The following is a 22,050-nucleotide window of genomic DNA, read 5'->3' as shown; positions in this document are numbered from 1 at the left end:
TTGGCTGCAGACCCCTGCGACCCTGTACGCAGGATAGGTGGTTGACAATGGATGTATGGATTGATGGATGGATCCACACTATAGCAGATAAAATTGTAGTTTCTTCGGCAACATGTGATGCATTTTCCCTTGCTAATTTAAAACCACTATTCTGATACAGCTAGCTAAAAAATGACTTACAGGGGTGGGCTGGGTTGTAACACTTGTAAAAAGTATTATAACCATCCCCTGTAACGACTTTCTCTATTTTAAAGATGTGCTTTGTGGCTTTTCCCCTCTCCTTTTATTGAGTTATATATCTTTTTTGTGCATGTAACAGGTTTGCAAAGTAAAAAAGTCCAGCCCAAAGGGAGTTCCCATCTCCTACAGACAGCACTGCTCTGAATGTCTTGAAAACAGCTAGTTTGTAGTCCAGCCCTTCACTTCCTTTACTTGTGACGTCACAATGAAAACGCGTCATAAAGTTTGTCAAGCGGCTAGCGGGGTCAGGCACGACCTCAAACCAAGCTAGTCTGAGCGGAGGCCCTTTGGCTTGACTCACCTTTGTTTGGGTTTCCATTGTAGAAATGTTGTACCTGTACCTGCTTCCAGGTACTTTTTTTCGTATCACCTCACCTCCATCAAGGTTCCAAGCGAGCTGAGGTATACTAAAATATAACGTGAAAACACGACAGACTGCAGACTGGTCAGAGAGAATATTCAATATTCACTGCGTCATCATTGCGCGCACCAGACAGAGGCCAGCAACAGAAATTTTTATATTTTATAGTTTTCGTATGTAATTTCATCACTAAATCCACTTCTGAGAAGGTTGAGGTGAGAAATCAACTGTAAAACTGTAGCACAAAAATGTGCTTGAATAGGTTGGCCAGCCGCCCGCTCACAGAGCCCTCTGCTCCCGCCATCACACAGACCGCTGCAGCAACAACGGCAGAAACGCAGAAACAACAAAACGCAGCTGGAAGGTTTTCATACCGCTTATCTGTCTTTACATTCTGAGGAATGTTGAAACATTTGAACTTAAAAAAGAGAAAGCTGTGTGGATCGCTGGTGTGTGTGTCGCATTGAACATTACGTCGCGGCAGTTGTGTGTGGCGTCGCTATGACGACAAGTTACGTACTATCTCTGGGTACTATCTGCAATGGAAAACGGAGCAGGGCCGAGTAGAGTCGAGTCTATCGATTTGCGCTATGGTAGCATTTTTCGGCAAGGCAGCATAGATCGTCAGAACACCGGCAACAGTTCAACGTTTAGTCCTAAAAGACGATGCAACTCAGACTCTGTTTGGCCTGGAAATTAGCAATCAGAACCTGTAAGTATGATTTATTGGTTGTGAATTATATTTAAAATAAACACGGCAGTGTAACTTCACAGACTGTTCAAGTGCGGAGTTGTTGTAAACGTTGGCACACGGCACAGCAAAATTTATAACTATAATGCTACATGTTACACCTGATGTGAAAGCTACTGAGCAAACGTTCAAATTGTTTGGCCAATTTTTATGTAAAATTGAGTTAAAATATGGTGAATTTGGAGTGGCTTATGGTAAGATGTGGAACAATGATGTTGTGTGATTGTGGAAATGAGTAACTGTCTGAAGCGGCTTTGATTTGGATCACACTACCTTGTTTCTTACGACCCGCCCTTCTCTGCTTCTGATTGGCTAGTAGTCCTTACCTGGGAACTGTGCATGTGCAACTCTCAACAAAGATGTTGTACAAGTAAGATGCATCACTGTAGCTCAAGAGTGGAGCGTACAACACATAGGGTGAAAAGAGGAGCTGCAGCAATGTGCAGTATGAGGAAAAATATGGTGTTTTTTGAAAATTAAACCATGTAAACCTGTTCTGGTACAACCCCTACTTAAGATTTTGAACCTGAAAATGAGCATAATACCACCTCTTTAATATTTTTACAGATTGCTATGCAGTCTTTGGGCACATCAAGCCTGCACTCCAGGGTTGTCAGCATTCATTTGTCAGCACTGTGACCAAGGCTTCCCATTCACATGTTGGCATGTGTATCGGCATCGGCCCCCCAATTTTTTCCCTACACAGTCGCCATTGGTGGAGAGGGCAGAAAAGAGTACGGTGCACCAAAGAGTAAATGCTTACCAGTGAGTACCGGCCTACTTCAAGCACTGACTGTGACTCTGATTAAGACACACACACATACACACACAGATGTTTATTTTGTCAGACTTAAAGATGTACAAAGATTTTCTTTAATTAGGTACATTATAGTAAGCTTGTTCTAGTAGACAAATGGACACACACACACACACACAATTCAATCAGACAGTGTGTTACAGAGAGAGAGAGAGAGATAAACATTGCTCTTTTATTTCACTCTACCTGTTTTTGAAGTATATCATATAATGTGGCATCCATTTTTGCTTCTTTTGTCTTATTGTTACAACTTACCACACTTAGGTTATAACGAAGGAATACCATGTATTTGACATCAAGTCATGAGGTCTGTGATATTCTTGTAAATGATTAAATTGGTGCTATGTGTAGTAAACAAATACGTACTTTTTATAAAAGTTTGAGAAAAAACTTCAGCAAGTTATAGTTGCTGAAGCAAAAGGTGTTACAGCCATACCCGGTCTCCCTATTCTGTAATAGTCATCAACTTATTCTATAGTGATTGGAAACTGTGTGATCTCAAATTACGTGGAAAAACAGAAAAGTACAGCAAAAGACAAACACAATGACAGTGGGTGTAAAATCGATGTCTTTTGTCAGTGCTTTATTGCTGGCATTTCTTTGAGAAAATGCTGTCCGTGTCTCTGTTTGCAGCCTGGAACTGACATGGAGCGACACTGGCGTACTGTGCACACGGCCCAGAGCAAATATGTAAGCTGCAGCAATCAGTCCCTGTCCCTCAACTATGTCCCCCCATTGGCAAATATCCTCTTTGCTGAAGTGTCATTGAGCAAGTAACTAAACCTGGCAGTGGGGCACTTCTCTGTAGCTGACCGCTCACTGTGACCCCAGTCGAGAGGGACAGCTACTTACACAATACAGGTGTTTAAACAGGGATCTGTGATATTTCATTCCAAAAAAATTCCTGCTAGTTTAGGGTACAGTCTCCACAGTCACAGACAGTGGAGACGTTTCAAGATGTCTCACATGAAATCACTTATTTAAACTAGAGGCCGCTCATCCCATGCTAGACTTTGTCAGCTTACATTTGTTTTGGCAGCAATCCTAAAACAGAGCATGAACCACATGTGACGCAGGAGTCAGGAGGAATGGTCATGGTGTTTAACTTGGCTCTCTGTTCCTGTTTGAAGTACAAGTTATATACAGCCCAGGCTGCATGAGCTCTGCCTCTCCTCCTTACTCTTACCTGCTCAACTACTCTGATACCTCTTGCGTGCACATCTCTCACAGAAATGAATCACCTGGGCATCACTGTGGTCCTGGTACTACTGGTGGGGGTATGGGCCCAGATCAATGTGCTACGACCTCTGTGCGACTCCCCTGAAGCAGAGGAGGCTGCTCTGGTGGCTCAGGATTATCTCAATGCCCAGCACACTCATGGCTACAAGTACGCTCTGAATAAGATTGATGACATCAAAATCTATCCTGAGGTAAGTCAGCAGTGTACCTATTTGCTCCTATTTTTTCCTCTTGGCCACTATATAAAAGGATAGCAGGATAGGAAATCTGAAATTTGAAAGATTAAACGTGGAACTATGATATGAATGTGTAACTTTGTTTGTGTGAACGTGATGTAGACACACAACACTGCCGAGCTTAAAAATGTAAAATGCTGAATGCCAGAAAGTCAGATACATGTAAAGTAGTATTTTTTGATGAGGATCTTTACATCCCTAAATCATTGCACATTTTAAATTGTTAATTTTTTTTGGTGCATCTCTATGCAAACATTTGCACAAACATATAATAAATAAATAAATAAACATTTCAACTACTCCATTTTTCAGTGTTTTTTTAAATTGCACATGCATGTTCATCAAGGCAAATATGACACCAGAACATTTCACTTTAGGGGCCTCTGTCTATGTGGTGATCATACAATACATAATAAACTCAAATAACTGTCTGATAAACTACATTTAAAAAATAAGTAATAATAATTATTATGTGTTTTACCTCTCTTAGCTGGATGGAGACACATATGTCGTAGAAGTTGACCTGCTAGAGACAGACTGTCACGTGTTGGACCCCACACCACTTGCCAACTGCACAGTCAGACCCAAAATTTTGACGGTCAGACTGCATACCATTAATACACAAAAACACTCATACTTGAGCTACAGAAATTCAACCAAATGTAAAGATGCTGATAATTCTAGGATATAAAATAATGAGAATAGAAAATGTCTAAATTGACTGTTTCGCTATTTGGACTGATACCTTGTCTCCAATCAGGCAGTAGAAGGAGACTGTGATGTTGTGCTGAAGAAGGTTGGTGGAGTTCTGACTGTCACAGCATTCAAGTGCAAAACAGAGGGTAAAGCTTTCGAATCACACACCATATAAACACATACATGCATTCAGAACATGCCACACAAGTCTCACCCTGTACACACAAAACTGCATGTGACTTTCTTTGATGACATATAGAATCAACGGAGGACATGTGCGTGGGCTGTAAGACCCTACTTCCCCTAAATGACACCACAGGACTGGCCTTTGTCCATGCCTCTCTGGCAACCTTCAACAATAAGGCTGCGAACGTAACATACACTGTTCTGGAGGTTGGAAGGATGTCATCACAGGTAGGCCCAAGCATAATCTGTTCAGTTCCATTTTTTCCATTTTAACTTGTGTCTGTCAGTACATAAATACTTCTCACGTCCTTGTTTCAGATTGTGTCTGGTGGGCCAATCTATTTCGCAGAATATATTGTAGTTGAGGCTAATTGCACTGATGATGCCTGTGTGCCGTTGAATGATGTCATGGCTGTAAGTACACAAAGCATGAGTTTAATTTTCCACAAAAAAAAACTTTTTAGTATTGCTTGTGAGCTAATCAAAGAAGATATGGAAATGATAACTCTTATCACTAACAGTTAAACATTAACAAAATTGGGGGGGAAATCGTGTTTTTATTTTCTCCACCAGGTACGTGGTATTTGTTCTGCCAGTGGTTTGAACGCTGATCACACAGTGGACTGCAAGATGTTTTCCACTCTGGTAAAATACTGTATTTAACTTTAACTTCAAATCATTTTTGATGGCTAAAAATAAGTCAGGAACTTTGCTAAACTACATTCTATATAGAAAGTTTTTCCTAAGCCTCTGTTGGTGCAAACACTTTTTCAGATGCCTGTTGTAGATGCCAACAGCACTGCAGCTGCTGCCTTGCCACCAGTGGTCCACGTACATGCAGGCAGCCTGTCACGCAAGCACGGTCTGAGACACCACAAACTGACTGCTCTTCATAACCCTCAGCTCAGCGGCCATCTGTCTGCAGAATCAGCAGAGTCAGATGAAGTTGTACCTGTAGTTCCTGCAGTTGTTGATACTACTGCAGCTGCTGTGGCACCTGCTGATCCTACACCAGCTACTGATCCTGTGCCAGTTGCTGATCCTGCTCTAGTTGCTGAGGCATCAGCCTCAGCCAGTGCTGAGGTCCCTGTTGTTGTGGTGAAGAGAGATGTACCCTCTAAAGTGGTTGGCACCTCTGTGCCTCAAACAGGCCCCATTTCCAGTGTGCCAAGGTGCCCAGGAAGGGTCAGATTCTTCTAAGTGTTCAAGTCTCACAAACTTCCTGTGTTATATTATCTCAACTACACTGGTACTAAAATAATTACCAACTAATTCCTACATGAACATGTCCTGTGATCAGTAGACGTAACATCAATACACTTCCTACAAACCGGAATAATCCATCATTTGAAATTGTCAAATCACACAAGAGCATTATGCACTGCAAAACAAGTCTTCTCTCTGTAAAATGGATGATTAAGATTTGCATTTGATGTTGCTGAATAAATATCTCAAGTCAATGTTTTTTGTAGTCTTATTTTTTTCATCATCATGCATAGTGATAGAATGATTAATTAGGCCAACATCTGGCATTTTGAGATGATTGGCACCGGTCGACTCCTGCACTCAAGAGACCAATCAAAAATGTCTGCAGACACATCTGTTAGCAACTTGTGAGTTTTGGGAAGGTGGTGAAGTTAGTTCTGAGCCCAAAATTTCCTCAGTCACCATCATATTTTCTAAATGTAAACATTTCTCCCATCCTCAATGATAGCAGATCCAATCAATTATTACTGGATATATACCATTTATTTTTTAATATACATGTTATACTGTAGAGAATATTGCAGTGTAATGACATCACTTCTGACAAACTGTATCCCACTCTCCCTTAAACACATGTTCTGAAGTCTACAACTTATCACAATGTATTCTTCCATTTCATTAATAAAAATTCCATCTCACATTACTGGCTAAGAAACTATGCATTAGATTTTACTCCACATGGAATACATGTCTTGTTTGAGATGAGCATTATATTGTATATTGGCATCGGCCATTGAAAAACCTTCACACCATTTTAGGAGATTTGTAGCAGTCAGTGAATGATCGTGTTACTCTTAGGCTTTTTACAGGTTTGACGACACACTGATAATCTACAGGACTTTCAATCAACACTGGTACCAAAATGCATTTAATCATTTCCAGATCTTTAAGGGGGATTGCAAAATTAGGTGCCGTTTGCCAGTTGTGTTGACAAATGCCAGGGACATTCCTGCAAACCCAATGACATTACTAAGAAAAAAAAATAAATATAAAAATCCAGTGCTTTTCAAAATGTGTTCAAGAGGGAAAAGCCCTTTCATAGTGTGTAATATTTTACCAAATGTCATAAAAACACACGGAATCTTCATATAAAATAAAAGGCACAAACAAGATTAGGATTGTAACTGAGGCCAGTGTTTATGAATGGGTAAATTCTATTAAGTGTATTTACGTGAATGGGTCAATGTTCAGGAAGTACCAGTTCATGGTAAGGCAAAATAGAGCAAGACAAATAGGTTCAACAAGGGCAATGCACCTTTTGATTCTAAACAGCAGATATGCCAACAAGTACCATGTGCTGCAACTAAACTAGTCTGTTGTCCTTGACTGCCCACGCCACAAGAGATAAGATGACTTCTATGTCATGCTGCTCTTACACCAAATTTTGTTCATCACCCACTCAGGGTGCAACCCTGAGACACGTAAAAGAAATTCTAAGCCTATTTAATAAATAAAAAGTTAGACAAGCTTAAGTCTGTTCCAATTGTTTATTCATGTTGAAGGAAACTCATTTCTGCTTTCCACCTTCTTTCTGGAGAGGTTGGTTGGGTCCTGCAAGAGACACATTAGCCTAAGACTGGGTAAAGTAGTAAAAAAAAAAAAAAAGTTATATACATTACACACCCACCATTTGCTTGGTGGTCAGGTGCAGAGTTCCATTGTTGAAACATATTTCCAGGACCATGAGGCAGAATCCTTTGGCTGGAGTCTAGAGGGGTCTTCGGTTTCCAGAAGTTTTGGAATGACTCTGGGAATTTAGGCCTTAAATGTGCCACACTAGGAGAGGGGTCCTGGGACAAAGAGACAAATTGAGGGCTATCTGGAGTAGAGTAAAACAATGGAAAACTCTGCAATTTGTCACCAGGCTTGTAGTTGATATGGTCAGCTAAGGGATTGGACATTCCTTTCCCCAGCCATTTAGGGTGTTGAGAGTTTTCTTGTGAGGCCTTTATATGCAGATATTGGTGTTTATTACTTTGAGGGCTTGCAGAATTTTGTGCCAGGATGTTTGCATCATGAACCCAGGAAGGCAGCGGAGAGTCACTGAAACTGTTTGGCTCCCTACCTGGTGGGCCATGCCTTAGCAGCACATAACGCTTGGGTTCAGAATGGGAGCGCACAGTCTGTTCATTTTTGGTAGATTTCTGAGAGTCACTCACAAAAGACTGTGGCGAGTTGTTAGGAACCACCGACTTGTTATAAGTAGGTGCTTGAGCATCTTGAAGCATGTAGTAAGGGACCAGAAGATTCTCAGGTTCACCTTGGACCTCAGGACGTGCTGGTCCTTTAGAGTCACTGGATTTTTCGTTAGATGGCTGTAGTTCTTTGGCTGGAGGTTTATTTTGATCCTGTTGTAAATCTTGGCCGTTAAAAGACATGAAATTAAACCCTGAGGGATTCTTCATGTCCCCAGCTAATAGTTGTTTGTTTTGCTGCTTTGGGGGCTGTATGTCATATTGCCCCACTGGATTTACTGGTTCATTACCAGGAGCCCAAGGATTAGATGGCACATAGTGAGCTGGCGATTGGCTTTGTGGTAAATTTTGCAGTGCCTCGTTTTGTAGTAGATATGGCCAGTTATGATGCGAGTCAGCAGCTTGTGTTGTCGTTGCTTCAGTTGGTTTTTGAGGGGGAAGAGAACCCAGACCATTGTTAAACCCAAAGTTCCCCACTGAATGGGGGGATGGCAGTCCTGAATAAACTGGTAGTGCATCTTTACTGCCATGGCCAGCAGGAATAACAGGATAGAGATATTGATGAAAAGCAATTTGTGGACAGCAGTTAGAATATCCAGAAGGGCAAGATTGTGGGCACACACGTGGGAAATCTGGAGGGACTATACCACCAGGCTGTGGAGTGTAAGATTCAGTGGGGTATTGAACTTTGGCTGGAGTGGTGACCTGTTGCATTTGCTGCATTGTGGTGGCAGGGGGTAGTGTTACAGGCTGGGGCTGCTGTGGGTAGTAATAGTAGTAATAGTATGGGTTAAAAGAGGGATGCACCTGGCCCTCCGGAGGTTTGATAACTGGAGGCTGCTTAATTTGGACTTGATTTTCAGTGGGAGCTTTACCACAATTTGTTCCAGCACCTGGAATCTTTGATTGTAGAGGGTACAAAGGGCTAGGTACTTGTGGCACAGTGACAGTTGCTGGAGGCTGTGAAACAGTGGGAGGATTTTCAGGCTGTAGCTGAGGGTAAAAGGGGTAGGGGTAGAATGGCTGTTGCATTTGGCCTTGAGGGGCTTGGATTGGTGGAGGCTTTGGAACAGCGGATGGCTTTTTAGCTGGTTGGTTTCCAGGTTCTGGATGAGGGTAAAAGGGGTAGGGGTAGAATGGCTGTTGCATTTGGCCTTGAGGAGCTTGGATTGGTGGAGGCTTTGGAACAGCGGATGGCTTTTTAGCTGGTTGGTTTCCAGGTTCTGGATGAGGGTAAAAGGGGTAGAATGGCTGTTGCATTTGGCCTTGGATTGGTGGAGGCTTTGGAACAGCGGATGGCTTTTTAGCTGGTTGGTTTCCAGGTTCTGATTGAGGGTAAAAGGGGTAGGGGTAGAATGGCTGTTGCATTTGGCCTTGGATTGGTGGAGGCTTTGGAACAGCGGATGGCTTTTTAGCTGGTTGGTTTCCAGGTTCTGGATGAGGGTAAAAGGGGTAGAATGGCTGTTGTACTTGGCCTCGAGTTGGTGGAGGCTTTGGAATAGTGGGAGGATTTTCAGGCTGCAGCTGAGGGTAAAACGGGTAGAGTGGGTAGGGATAGTGTACTTGGCCCTGAGGTGCTACAGGCTTTGGAGGTGGTTTGATATCCTCTGGCCCCAGACTGGGCTTCTTTGTAGTTACCACTGGGTCCTGGAGAGAAACTGGTATTGGGGGATTTTGTGCAGGAGTTTTTGGCATAGATTCAGGGGCACTGCTTGTGGGTTCAGATTCAGCTGGTGATGCTGATGGACAGGAAATTTTAGTTTCTCCCTCTCCAGCCAGTTTAAGGGTGTACATTCCATCCTGCAACACAAAATGTCAGGTTACACCAAAATAAAAGATAAAAAGTTAATTCATAAAAATAAATGTAGAAAGGCACCTGTCTCTCCATGCAGGGTGCATAGCGAACAGAAATGACCACACCTTCAGGATGTACAACTACACTGAACCCACATCTGGGTGAAGCCTTCATCAGTGGCTCCCAGGTACCGGTCACTGTGAAGTAACACATTACTGCCAAGCACACTTTCAAAAGTACAACTGATATCTAGTCTCACAGGGCAAAGATTCCCCACTCATTAACATGTCTTCCTTTTCCTCAAAGAGAAATTACATACCAGAATGCAAGTTATTCTTTAAAATAGCTTAAAAAAAGTCACTGTATAATTTAGACTCAATAGGTTTCAGCCAAACTCTGCTATAGGTTGCCGCTTTCAATAGCCACTCTTTAAAGTGTTACCCATTCAACCTCTGTATTGCAAGTGCTACTCAACACTATTAGAGGCTTTTGGCCATTTTCGTCACTGGCTATTCTATGCATTTACAGGCATTATGGAATCAGAAGCAACATTCCAACAAAGACTGAACAGAAAAAGAGCTGAACAGCTTCCATTGTGCAATTGTAGTTACATGTCATTGTGATAGCAACTTATTACATAATACAAATAAACTTGATTGACAGCACATTAGTGTCATAAGGACTCAGACTAAGTTGAGTGCCAGGACAACTTAATGGGGGGGCAGGGGTGACTTACAATTTACTTTAATTTCAGCAACAGAGACTATCCATTCTGTTTTCACCACCATGCCCTCAGCATAGCAGGCGACTGTTGGCGGGTTAGACTGCTTCATCAAAGGGCATGACATCCTCACTGGTACTCCCCTCCAATGCAATGGGAGAACATAGCCGTCCTCCTGAAACCAACAAGAAGATTTAGTATGCAAATATGCATGGTTCAAGTGTGTAGTGTTTTCAGAACAAAGTATCCCACCTCAAGAGCAACAAAGCAGCCATCATAAGGTGCAACTAAGACCAGCTCTCTCAGAGTTGACCTGATTGTGTATCCACAGCTTGGGGGCAATTTGGACAGAGGCAGAGGAGACCGGTGACTTCCTGAGTGATAAATTCAAAAATTTAGAATTAATAAAAAGAATTAGATGAACCTGCTCTGCACAAACTTTAAGTGTTAGTGACAGATGTAAATTCATGACTCCGAGACTGAAAATGTACCCCTTTCCACAAAAAACAGAGATCCAGTGGTAGAAGCAACATCTTGGACTTGAAGCTTCATGAAGTCTCCTGTACATTCAACCTTTGGTTCCATTTTGAGGAGTTGTTCCAAGGCAGAATTGACTGGCTTCAGCCTTGAAAAGCCATCAACCCATCCTATAGGTTGGTTAAAAATAGCATTCAGTTCAAGTAGGTAAAGTGCAATTACTTAAGTGGTGGTGCACACAGATTCAATTACAAGGCTAAAAAAATAAAAAAAAAGTTAGACAGGTGTAAAATAACAGTTAATCTAGTGTTACATCATGATTTACCATTTTCTAGTGTATTTGGTGAGGGACTATAATAAGGATCCCAGCTTTACATACCCATATCTGCTTGGTAATCTGCATCAACACCCAGTAAGTTCTTTGTGGCCCCAGGTCCTTGCAGAGAATTATCCCCAATTACGAGTCTTCCATGGCGCAAATCACTTGTTTCAACTTTACCTTGGCTAAGTATCAAGTTTCCACTTAATGTATCCAATGCCTTAAGCTTTGACAGTGTTGCGCAGTGGCAAAATGAACTAGCAAACAAAACAAGACCTAAACATAATAAAATTTTACTCCCCCCACAAGCCATTGGAACAAAGAAAAAACATACACAGGTAAATTGCCTTAGCAGCAGCTGCTCCACTCCCACAGTTTAAATGAGCATGTGAGGTCTGGTCCTAATTAGGACTAATCAAAACATCTGATCACAGCAGATGTTGCCAATCTGCAATTAAGGTGTGGCATCAACACTAGCATACTTACATGTAGCCTTTGGCAGTGGTATTCAAATCCTGTTGGAGAAATGTGACAGAAATTTTATGGTATGGTAATTCTTGTTAGGCCAATCTGATGCTTATTTTTCTAATTAGCATATTTGTTTCCTGGCCACATGATTTGAATCTGTTTAGCCTTCTAGAGAATAGACAACTGATAGAAATGCCTTCAAAATCAAAACACATCTAGCAATAATTTGTTAAAGCCAACAATGTATGTGCTTACTATGTTATGGTGTCTGTGGCTGTCTTTTCAGGCCTGACCAAGTGCCATACTGTGGACAGTATTTTTGTGCGATAAATGCCAGAGGCCAGTTGGCATAAACCCATATCTGCAGCAACACATTTTTCACACCTACTTAACTTGATGTCTAAATTTTAGTGGGCACCCCACATTTCCAAAGATAATAAGTATGAGTCTGATTTTGGGTGCGTTCTAGATGTTATGCACATGATTGTAGACACATTTTCCCCATTGTGCAACAAGAAACAATTATTGGGTTTGAATTTTTCACTCATTGTAAACATTAGCATCTAAGATTTGGGGCAAGCAGATACAGAATATGTATCGAAGTGTGAGACAGAATAACCTTAAAGCTACATAGGGGAAATAAAAGGTAGAACCTTTTAATCCATTAATGAAAGCCAATAGTTTGTGCCTTTGGTCAAATCAACATCTTCTTTCCTTTGGTGTGAAGGTTAGTAAATTTTATTAAAGGTTTGTTTCTTTACATTTATTCTGAACCCAAGACAAGTTTGAACTGAATGCCTGAATTAAAACTAAATAGTTTAAAACTTGAATGTAGTCCACATACAAGTTTGTAATTGCACAGTAACAGACGAGACATGTTTGCTTTCCCTCTGGTTGGAATAACTTTTATTTGATCTGTCTGTAAACAAGACGTCTCATCAATTCATGGCATTTGAAATAGATTTTGTGGCAGAAGGAATTTCCAACTCGGAAAAAAAGACAAACTTATGCAAACTTATTTTTCTGTCGTTTAATTCTGTACATATTCCACAAAGTCTGGAGATTACTGATGCCAAAATATCCCTTAGGAAAGTGCCATTAAAAGTTACTTCTTGCTGGGGGCAGCAGTTAAAAATCCAACTCGTAGTAGCAACAGATCAGATCGATTTTATGGCACAGAATACACAGTTATTCTCAGAAAATTTTCACAAGACAACTTACAAATGTTCTTATTCCAACCAACACCATTTTCAATATGTTTAGTGTACACAGCATCACTTTTTTTTCCTTTTAAATATACTTCTAAGTACCGTACTATGACAACTTGTGAATACACCTTTGATGACTAAAGCACAAGGCAAATAATTCCAAGGTGTTGGAGGCCAACAGCCTGGGTTTACAGTCAAAATGCATTCATACTGTAGTACAATGACATTGCCGTTTCATTGGTTAATGGACATGAAGTTAGCAACAAATCAATTAGTGATAAAAAGTTTAAGTAGTGTTGAAATCTAAAGAAGCGGTTAATGTTTTACAGACATCTGAAGTTGTCTTAATGATTTACAGTCAACAGGTGATGCCAACAATCATCCATCAGAATAAGCTGAAGTAATTCTGATAATTCTCTTATATTGACAACTGGTCAAAAGGGAAAGGGAGGGGGAAATAACTTCATATAAAATGAGTGTAGTGATTTTCAGAAAAACTGACAAATAGCAGAAGCTGATTGACAATATCTTCAGACCTCAGCAATGATGATCTTACTCTACACTCAAACAGCCCAACACACATCATTAACTTTTAAGACCACATTCAGGTACAACAGCAAAAGCATGTGATGGAGGGCAAAATGTTGTGCTTGAAGGTGGCAAAATGGTAAACACATCTGTCATTTATTAAATTGAGGCCTGAAGATGGAGGCTGATGAGAAGATGGTTTTGGCTGGAATATTACACTGGGACAGAGGGGATAGGGCTGGGATCTGTATGCTAAGGAGGGTATGCATGCAACTTTTAAATGCCCACATGCTGATGAAAACAAAAAACTGGCATCTTTTAATAAATGCTCACAAAGCATAACTATGCAAACTTTCTCCACCATTACATGTGTACTTCCCCTTGGAATATTAACCAGTTAACTGAAAGTTATACAAGGCAAGTCCAAATTTATGTTGCTTTTTTTTGCTCGCTTTTGGTTACTAAACATTTAAATGAACATGCCATTACTGTAGTGCCAACAACATGAGAAGTACAATGTTAAAGTGAGGAAGGTTTAAAAAAAAACAACAAAAAAACAAAACAAAAAAAAAAAAAACACACACAACCAAAAAAAAGTAGTGTAGGGTGAGTAAAGCAAAAAAAAAAGGCTGTGTATAAAAGTAAACTGGGGAGGAAGTAACATTGTGTGCCATCTAATCCTGGAAGTAGTGTCAACACAATGCAGTGAGTGGGAGTGAGCTGCTAACTTGATGGATGGGTGGAGAGGTTGCTTAATATCCAGACCTCCTCAGGTACTCAGCCATTGCATGTGCTTTCTTGTTAAGATTTCCACCATGGACCGCCTCCTTTCCCATGACTAAAACCAATACTGGAGCACAAAAGGAAAAAAAGAGAAATGAACAAAATTGAAGAGCTCCCCCCCCCTTCCCCCTACAGGATGAAGGGAGGGAACAAAAGGTGACAGTATCTTACCACTCTTCATTGCTATTAAAAGTTTCCAAGACATTTGACTGCTTGCAGGAGAAATCTTAACAGCAATATTTCTTTTCTCTTCTTTTTGTCCCTCAATTTTATCTAAGTGAGCTTGAAAACATTAAAACCCTGAATCCCTCAAGTATTTTGCCATTGAGTAAGCCTTCTTATTCAATCCGCCTCCATGGACCCCTTCTTTGCCCATTACAAGAACCAAAACTGAAAGAGAAGAGATAGAAAAGGGGACAGTTAAGAAAAGTTTAAAAAGCAATTCCAAGCAAGACAAGAGTATAAAAAGATGCATAACAGTGACTAATTAAGGTGCACCATATCTTCCATACAGTTGTGTGTTCAGATGGTAGCATCTCACTGCCACCTGTTGGTGCAAATCAAGTATTTGCAACTCTATTTGTGCTCTTGACTACCATTCGATAAGTACAACATGCAAAGGGGAACGTGAAAGGAATACAGTATTATTTTGATTGCAATCGGCATTTCCCACATTAAAATTTGGCAGCACACTCAAGTACATTTTATCCAAATACACTCTGAAGTGAAAATTGAGTAAGTGAGTCTTACAGGGCTTTGTTAGCTATGAACAACTGTGTAAACTAAAATGTCTTATGAATACAATGCTATTTTGTAGACAATTATCAAAACTCTTATCTGTCAAGACTATAGAAAATGATTAACCTGTGAGAAACACTGAAGCAATATAAAGCACTGAGGACCACAAAGACAAAAACTGCAGTGGCCAAACCTCTGGTTTACATGACATTTACTGTGAAAATCACATAATTAAGTAAATGTCATATTTTAAACTTCACAAGTCTACATCTATAGGATTTGAGTGTATCATGATGTTGTGACTCTTACTCTGCAATAAGGCTGCAACTACCAATTATCATTATCGATTAATCTCCTGAATCTTCAATTAATCGTTCTGTCTATGTTAAATCGTGAAAGTGTCCTGCATAATTTCCCACAGCCAAAAGGTGACACCTTCAAATTATGTTTTGTCTGTGTAACAGTACAAAAATCCAAAGCTAACCATTTGACAAAGAAAACCCTCAAATTCTCTCATTTAAGAAGCTGGAATCAGTTTGGCCAGGAGAGATCATCTTATGTTACAAATGTAATAAAACAGATCCCTGCGGAACGGAAAAAACAATATGGTGGATTCATCTATGAACTTTTACCTTTTCCGGCTCTTCCCACAGAGACATTGTATGTAGGTTCTCCTCCTTGGCTCTTTGTCCTGATGTCCATTGTCCAGTCCCCATCATCATGGAGGCTGTCTCTGAGGACTGAACACTTCTTTGAACCCAGAGTGAGACCGCTGGTGTAAAAGGTCTCCCGGTCCTTACCGATAAGGACATCAATTTCTTGAGACTAAAAAAACAAAACCACAGGATTGGGGCAAAGTCAGTCAGATCCTCAGACCAGTGTAACCAATATGCTTCCAGTTACATGACTCGCACAACACCTGAGTATAATATTAATAAGTACATAAATTAACCTTTGTCCACAAGCAAGGCCACAAATTCTGAGAAATGAATCTGCAGATTAATTGATACTGAAGTATTACTAAAGCTGCTGTGCTGGCACCAGTACAAAATATACAATTAATATAATGAATATGAAGAAAGAGGATGTTTGTTAGTACGAGCTGGAAACCTGTAAGTCTACTATATTCCAGTGCCATAATAATTTCTGGACACATCCCATCACTTGCCTGCAGTGAGAAGCGGAAGTAAAGTGACGTCTATGCACCGGACTAGCTCTCATGTCACATCCCTCTCAATGAATTAAAAAAAAAAAAATAATAAAAAAAAATAAAACACATTGTCATTCTCATAAAAAATAAATACACATGTATTAATATGCAGGTAGATTACTCCCGTTGATAAAAATTAATCTTCATGCAGGCTGACTAAGCGCCCGCCAGTTAGCCCTTTTTTAACCATAGTTAGCCGGTAAAGCAGCAGCTTAACGTGAGCTAATCAAAGCGGCCGTGCACACAAAAGCATGCACGTTTTCTTAAAAACCAGACACCGTCTAGTCGCTGGTTTAAAATTAGAGTTTGGTTGAATTAGCGGTGCCTTGACATTATGATTTAGTGGTTGTTCATGGCGACTAAATGCTTCATGTAACGTACATGAAGTCTTATCTGATCCACACGAGGTCTAATCCCACAACGTTTTGCTAAACAGGAAATAGCCGACACAGGCCACCGATGGACTAGCTAGCCCAGTTAAGCTAGCCCAGTACCGTTAGCTTGCTAGTCATTTAGACTCTGAGGTAACGGTTTTAGCGCTATTCAGTCTGGTGAGCGTCTGCGTGGGCGACACATAACAACACAGTCAAACGGAACCACTCCTCCACTCTAAATACTTCATTTAGACTTCTTACCGTGATATTGTTGAATGTACCACCGGCATGTGCTGCCCAAACATATTTGGCGTCCGTATACCCAACAATGGCGCTATCCTGACAGCTGCCATCGGCCATCAGGTTTTCCACGTAGCTTTGCCAAGACATGTTCAAGAAATTGATGCTATATAAAAAAAATCCCTACAGCTTTGGAAGTGAGGTTGCCAAACAAGAGACAGCCAAATCGGAAGGGAAAACCTACAGACGAATTTAGAGGCTCCAATCTAACCCACACTTCGACGTTAACCAACGTCAAGGCTGGGGCAGCAAAGAAAGCCAGGGCAGTGAGGCAGCGGCTGGGTGTAGTCCGTATCAGATCACTCCGCACAATGAGCTCCCCGGTGCTTTTATGGCAGCGGGCGGCGGAATAAAGAGGGACTTATAAGCTCAGCCAAGAGTCAACTGTCTGAGGGAATGCCGGGGTACGCACAATGGCAGATGGGGATTTAGTGGTTGAATCGTTTAGTCATTCATTCTTTCATTCATTGAATGTATTTTCACGTTGCAGGACGAATGACAAATACTGCCATATCAGACAGTTCAGTTTGTGTGGCCAAGGATTGCAATGGCCCTCAGTGCATTTAGGAAACAACATGACCTTCGGTCCAGGTGGCTGATGGATTCCAAATCTTAGTATGCTAAGTGCTGAGTGGTATGCTACTCAGATAAACTGTCACTAAAAAAATGGATCTACACTCACTTTTAACTATTTAACTTCATACCTAATTGTATGAGGTTTAATTGACTCAAATATAAGTAGTGACACCATGTAGCATAACTTTCAGTAACAAGCAGAAGGAAGACACTGATCAGCCATAACATTATGACCACTGACAGGTGAAGTGAATAACATCAATGGCACCTGTCAGTGGGTGGGATAAATTAGGCAGCAAGTGAGCATTTTGTCCACATAGTTCATATGTTAGAAGCAGGAAAAATTAACAAGCATAATGATTTGAGCCACTTCGAAAAGGGCCAAATTGTGATGGCTAGATGACTGGGTCAGAGCATCTCCAGAACAGTAACTGTGGAGTGTTTCCAGTCTGCAGTGGTTAGTACCTATCAAAAGTGGTCCCAAGGATGGAAAAGCTGTGAACTGGCAACAGGGTCATGGGAGGCCAAGGCTCACTGATGCACGTGGGGGACAATGGTTGGCCTTTGTGATCCGATCCAACTGATGAGCGTAGGTCAATTGCTGAAAAAGTTGATGCTGGTTCTGATAGAAAGGTGTCAGAACACACAGTGCTTCACAGTTTGTTGCGTATGGGGCTGTGTAGCCGCAGACCACTCAGGTTGCCCATGCTGACCCCTGTCCACTGCCAAAAGTGCATATGAGCATCAGAACTGGACTACAGAGCAATGGAAGACGGTGGCCCAGTCTGATGAATCACATTTTCTTTTACATCATGTGGATGACCGGGTACGGGTACGGGTGCGGGTACGTCTCTTACCCAAACGTGCATCTGTGGAATGTGCTGGACAGACAAGCTCGATCCATGGTGATTTTCGTGCCATATACAGCACACCTTTAGAGGTCTAGTGGAGTACATGCCTTGATGGCTCAGGGCTGTTTTGGTGGCAAAAGGGAGACCTACACAATATTAGGCAGAGGGTCATAATGTTATGCCCAATCTGTGTATATTTGTGCATGCATAGTCATATAACATACAGAACATGAAAAAATATCTTATTTGGTGTAATAGCAAACTTTTATGCTCATTTATCTTCATTCATCTTTTTGTGCAATGCCAGTTTGTGGCAAAGAGCTACCACTTAATACTTTTTAGATATTGGATTTTAATAAGAAAGCATAATAGAATATAAAAGAAAAATTATTTTTTAAGGGGAAAAGGTTACCTTTGCAATCAGTATTATGATTATTCTTACACAAACAGCATTTAACTCTGTTGGGCTCCAACCACAAAGAGGTAATGTCGTATCAACAAAACAGGAGGGTTAAATAAAATAAAAGTTTGTCTTATTCCATATTGCAATTCATCTCATGCTATGCCATGCTATGAGTTTGTTTTGGAGAAGTTTGGTGCTCTGCTCAAAAGCAATCTCTCAGCCTTCTTCATCTTGTCAACACCAGAGATCCAACCAGCCACTGTGGCCAGTTATTAATGCCAGACTTTCATGACCTCAGCCACATGCAAGAGATGCTGCTGGGGTCCCTCCTATTATTTAAATAGACAAAGGGTTGTATCACGTTTTCCATTCGGGTCAGATTAAGTAATAAAAACAAATGGTAATTTTACTGTAATCCCTAAACCAAAGAGATTCTGCCATTAGTGTAGATTTGTCTTTTTTTTTTTATTTTAGTAGAGTTGATGAGTGATTACGATTGTAAGTTGCTTTAAACTTCATATTTATTTGAATAAATTCTGTGTACTTTGTGTGTAGTGGCTCAATAATACTAGAAGCTGCCCTACCCGCTGGTTTTGTGCGGTTAAATATATGTTAAATGTGTATAGTATATTGTTTAATTGTCCACCGTTTCAGCCATATGACTTACACTGATTTAATGATTTGAAGCGCCGCAGAATGAAGAAGTCGCTGGTAAGCAATGTAATTTGCTTAGATCATTGACATTCAGGTCTATTCACAGCCAGCCTATAAATTATATATATTATATACCATGAGTTGATGTATTCATGTGTAAAATGCATGGTGTTTTTTCTAATAAGCGTACAGTATGGTACATTTTGACCATGTTGTTGGTTCAGTGATCATCAATGACAGACTAGTACACTGTATGAATTTGCTATTAATATGCTGACAAATAACTGACATAAAACAATAGCTCTAAAGGTGGAATTCTAATCCAATACATGTTTTTTTGTAAATTCAGCAAACATCTCCTCATGATCTGCTCATTGTCTGTTCTGTGTGTGACTGTCTCGTCCTCTCTGCATGTTAGCTTTGCAGCATCAACAAGCAAAAGTTTGATAACTCACAACTTAGCTAAAATTTACTTGCTGTGTCCTTGTTTGTTCTATATCATAGTATTTGTCATCAGATTGGACCTCCAGAATCACATTCTGACATGAAAAAATGTCTTAAAAACAGGTTTTTGGATTGGTCTGAATCAGGCACTGCCAAGATGGTGACGCCGGAGCCACCAGGAGCCTCTCATTTTGAGCTTCACAATGGCTCTTCAGAAACATATGGGTGATATCACAGACACTACGTTCATGTTTTATACATGATTTGCCCTTTGATCATTTTCAGAGATATTTTTTAAATGCCTGTTTAAAATAAAATCAGAAAACTGCAAATGGCATTCTGGTTGACTGATTGATTGATTGATTGATATAACATTTAGAAATGTATGCACATCTACTTGTCTACTTGCTAAAGCTTGTCTCATTGTAAGGCCTACATATTTTTTTGCTTTAGACTTTGTTAGATAACAAAAAGCCCGTACAGAGTTTGCTTTCACCTCACCAAATGATGCAGATATAACAGTACTATGACTTACGCATGCATGATACATAGCCTACTATTCCTTTAACCATAGCTCGGTAAATCAACCTCTAGTCAATTCCATCAGAATATGCCACTGTTCAGCTTCGTCAGTTCGTGAAGAATACATACAGTATAAGTGTGGTGATCACAGGAGTCACTGCATGCTCTGTCACAAGCATCCTTTACACTCTATTAGACAAGTTGTAGGCGTATTTAATAATGGATACCTTTAAAAATGTGCGTATCAGAATGTAGACTACAACATCCGAGCTCCAAGACCCCTAGCTAAATAAGGCTATGGGATTGTTGCTACCGTTTCAGTAGTGATTTTCTCAAGATCTTTTCCATGACTATGAAAGTGCACACAATAAATGTTTTAATAAAGCGCACAGGACTATAGGATCCTGATGATGATTTTTTTTATGAGGCTATTGTACAACCACTATGTGAAATGCTCCTGTGGGAGTACTCTGATAATATCATCTGGCATACAGTAACACTGCAGCATAATGCAGAGAAAGAGAGAGAGAGAGAGAGAGAGAGAAATGATGCCTTCAAGTGCCCTCCAATAAACACAGAAATAAGAGAACAGATTAAAGCAGGTATTCTGACAGCTGGTGTGTTATAACATATAATATATAACATAATAACAATAATAATAATAACACAAATCAATAATAAAATAATAAAGCAATGCTGGGTTTTCTGAGCGGTAGTCCAAGGAAAATGTGCAGCAGTCATTAATGAGATCAGTTATTGATGTTTATTTTAAAAACATGCATAGTACTATGCATGTTTTTAAAATAAACATCAATAACTGATTGAGTTACTATTAGTAACTCAATGTCAAATGACAAGGGAAACTTCTCAGTGACATCAGTTATTCACACAGGCTGCACATACTTGATAATAATATATACCATTAATGTTTCCATTAGTTTCCATGACTAGCATCTGGTTTATGCTATTTAATTGAAATTTTGTTCAGGAATATGACCAATTAAGGATCAAATGAATGGGCCTTGAGGTGAGTTCTGGTATGTTACCTGATTTTAGGGCCCTGTCTTGAAGAGGGTCACTGAATAAAATTAAAATGATCAGTTTTGTGCTTTTGTATTGCATATTCTTAAATGAATGTTTTTAAATCAAATCTCCACACAGCAGATCAGGGTTCAAGTAGTATTCCAACATAGAAAGACTGTTGTGGGAGGAACGTTGAGGAAATATCGGCCTAGCAGTTAGGGCTGCAACAAACAATTGTTTCCATCACCAACACACCTGTTGACTGTGTTTTTGATCAATCAATTTATCATTTAAACTAAGGCGTCAGATAATAGTCAGAATATTGTCAGATAATGTATTTCACGATTTTTCTTCAGTTAACTTATTTTGTTCAACCTACAGCACAAAACCGAAAGATATTGCATTGACAATGAAAGGATCATCTGAGTAAAATGGCAAATACTCACATTGGAGAAGCTGGGATCAGAGAATCTTTGGCATTTCTGCTTGAAAATTTACTTAAATGATGAATCATTTATCAGAATTGTTGGTGATGAATTGTTAGACGTGGTGGTGTCAACGGATTGACGACCACTTCACTTTCCCAATAGTATTTTGATTCAATTACAGATTTTTCCGACGGTGTTGTGAAGGCAGCATGCGGTGGGGATTCTCAAACGCCTCCTACGT

The 22,050-nt window shown here is 40.2% G+C and overlaps 3 protein-coding genes across 5 annotated transcripts; 1 reads left to right on the top strand and 2 right to left on the bottom strand.

Moving 5' to 3' along the window:
• The first annotated feature begins 2,000 nt into the window (after positions 1–2,000).
• Positions 2,001–5,986, top strand: LOC123972322 (alpha-2-HS-glycoprotein-like). Of its 2 annotated transcripts, none has more exons than XM_046051728.1 (8): positions 2,001–2,117; positions 3,400–3,599; positions 4,135–4,242; positions 4,405–4,486; positions 4,600–4,754; positions 4,845–4,940; positions 5,100–5,171; positions 5,301–5,986. In XM_046051728.1, the coding sequence occupies exons 1-8, from the start codon at positions 2,108–2,110 to the stop codon at positions 5,724–5,726; spliced, it is 1,149 nt and encodes a 382-aa protein (XP_045907684.1). In that variant the 5' UTR covers positions 2,001–2,107; the 3' UTR covers positions 5,727–5,986. The 2 variants fall into 2 exon arrangements, with proteins under 2 accessions (XP_045907684.1, XP_045907685.1); XM_046051729.1 differs by lacking the exon at positions 2,001–2,117 and adding an exon at positions 2,845–2,859.
• Positions 5,987–7,265: 1,279 nt separating this feature from the next.
• Positions 7,266–11,665, bottom strand: LOC123972321 (proline-rich extensin-like protein EPR1). Its single transcript, XM_046051727.1, has 7 exons — positions 11,360–11,665; positions 10,995–11,150; positions 10,756–10,877; positions 10,519–10,678; positions 9,864–9,979; positions 7,420–9,787; positions 7,266–7,343 (listed from the first exon to the last, which is right to left on the bottom strand). The coding sequence occupies exons 1-7, from the start codon at positions 11,610–11,612 to the stop codon at positions 7,300–7,302; spliced, it is 3,219 nt and encodes a 1,072-aa protein (XP_045907683.1). The 5' UTR covers positions 11,613–11,665; the 3' UTR covers positions 7,266–7,299.
• Positions 11,666–12,656: 991 nt separating this feature from the next.
• On the bottom strand, positions 12,657–17,217 carry LOC123972813 (profilin-2-like). 2 transcript variants are annotated; one of them, XM_046052506.1, is made up of 3 exons: positions 16,870–17,217; positions 15,657–15,849; positions 12,657–14,353 (listed from the first exon to the last, which is right to left on the bottom strand). In XM_046052506.1, exons 1-3 carry the CDS (start codon positions 16,996–16,998, stop codon positions 14,256–14,258), a joined length of 420 nt encoding a protein of 139 aa, XP_045908462.1. In that variant the 5' UTR covers positions 16,999–17,217; the 3' UTR covers positions 12,657–14,255. The 2 variants fall into 2 exon arrangements, with proteins under 2 accessions (XP_045908462.1, XP_045908461.1); XM_046052505.1 differs by having other exon boundaries at positions 12,657–14,676; positions 16,870–17,216.
• Between the last annotated feature and the right edge of the window lie 4,833 nt (positions 17,218–22,050).

The sequence above is a fragment of the Micropterus dolomieu genome, linkage group LG06, assembly GCF_021292245.1.
Source record: "Micropterus dolomieu isolate WLL.071019.BEF.003 ecotype Adirondacks linkage group LG06, ASM2129224v1, whole genome shotgun sequence".
Taxonomy (NCBI): Eukaryota; Metazoa; Chordata; class Actinopteri; order Centrarchiformes; family Centrarchidae; genus Micropterus; species Micropterus dolomieu.
This window is presented reverse-complemented; position numbering and strand designations above follow the sequence as displayed.

Bases quoted from the DNA above. Each gene is read 5' to 3' on its own strand.
- LOC123972813 (XM_046052506.1), bottom strand. From the start codon at position 16,998: ATGTCTTGGCAAAGCTACGTGGAAAACCTGATGGCCGATGGCAGCTGT. The intron at 15,850-16,869 runs GTAAGAAGTCTA...TTGTTTTTTTAG, and splicing joins GTACATTCAACAATATCACG to TCTCAAGAAATTGATGTCCT. The intron at 14,354-15,656 runs GTAAAAGTTCAT...TTTGTGCTCCAG, and splicing joins TGTGGGAAGAGCCGGAAAAG to TATTGGTTTTAGTCATGGGA.
- LOC123972321 (XM_046051727.1), bottom strand. From the start codon at position 11,612: ATGGCTTGTGGGGGGAGTAAAATTTTATTATGTTTAGGTCTTGTTTTG. The intron at 10,679-10,755 runs GTGGGATACTTT...TGTTGGTTTCAG, and splicing joins GCTGCTTTGTTGCTCTTGAG to GAGGACGGCTATGTTCTCCC. The intron at 7,344-7,419 runs GTGGGTGTGTAA...TGTCTCTTGCAG, and splicing joins ACCTGACCACCAAGCAAATG to GACCCAACCAACCTCTCCAG.
- LOC123972322 (XM_046051728.1), top strand. The intron at 4,941-5,099 runs GTAAGTACACAA...TTTCTCCACCAG, and splicing joins CGTTGAATGATGTCATGGCT to GTACGTGGTATTTGTTCTGC. The intron at 5,172-5,300 runs GTAAAATACTGT...ACACTTTTTCAG, and splicing joins GCAAGATGTTTTCCACTCTG to ATGCCTGTTGTAGATGCCAA.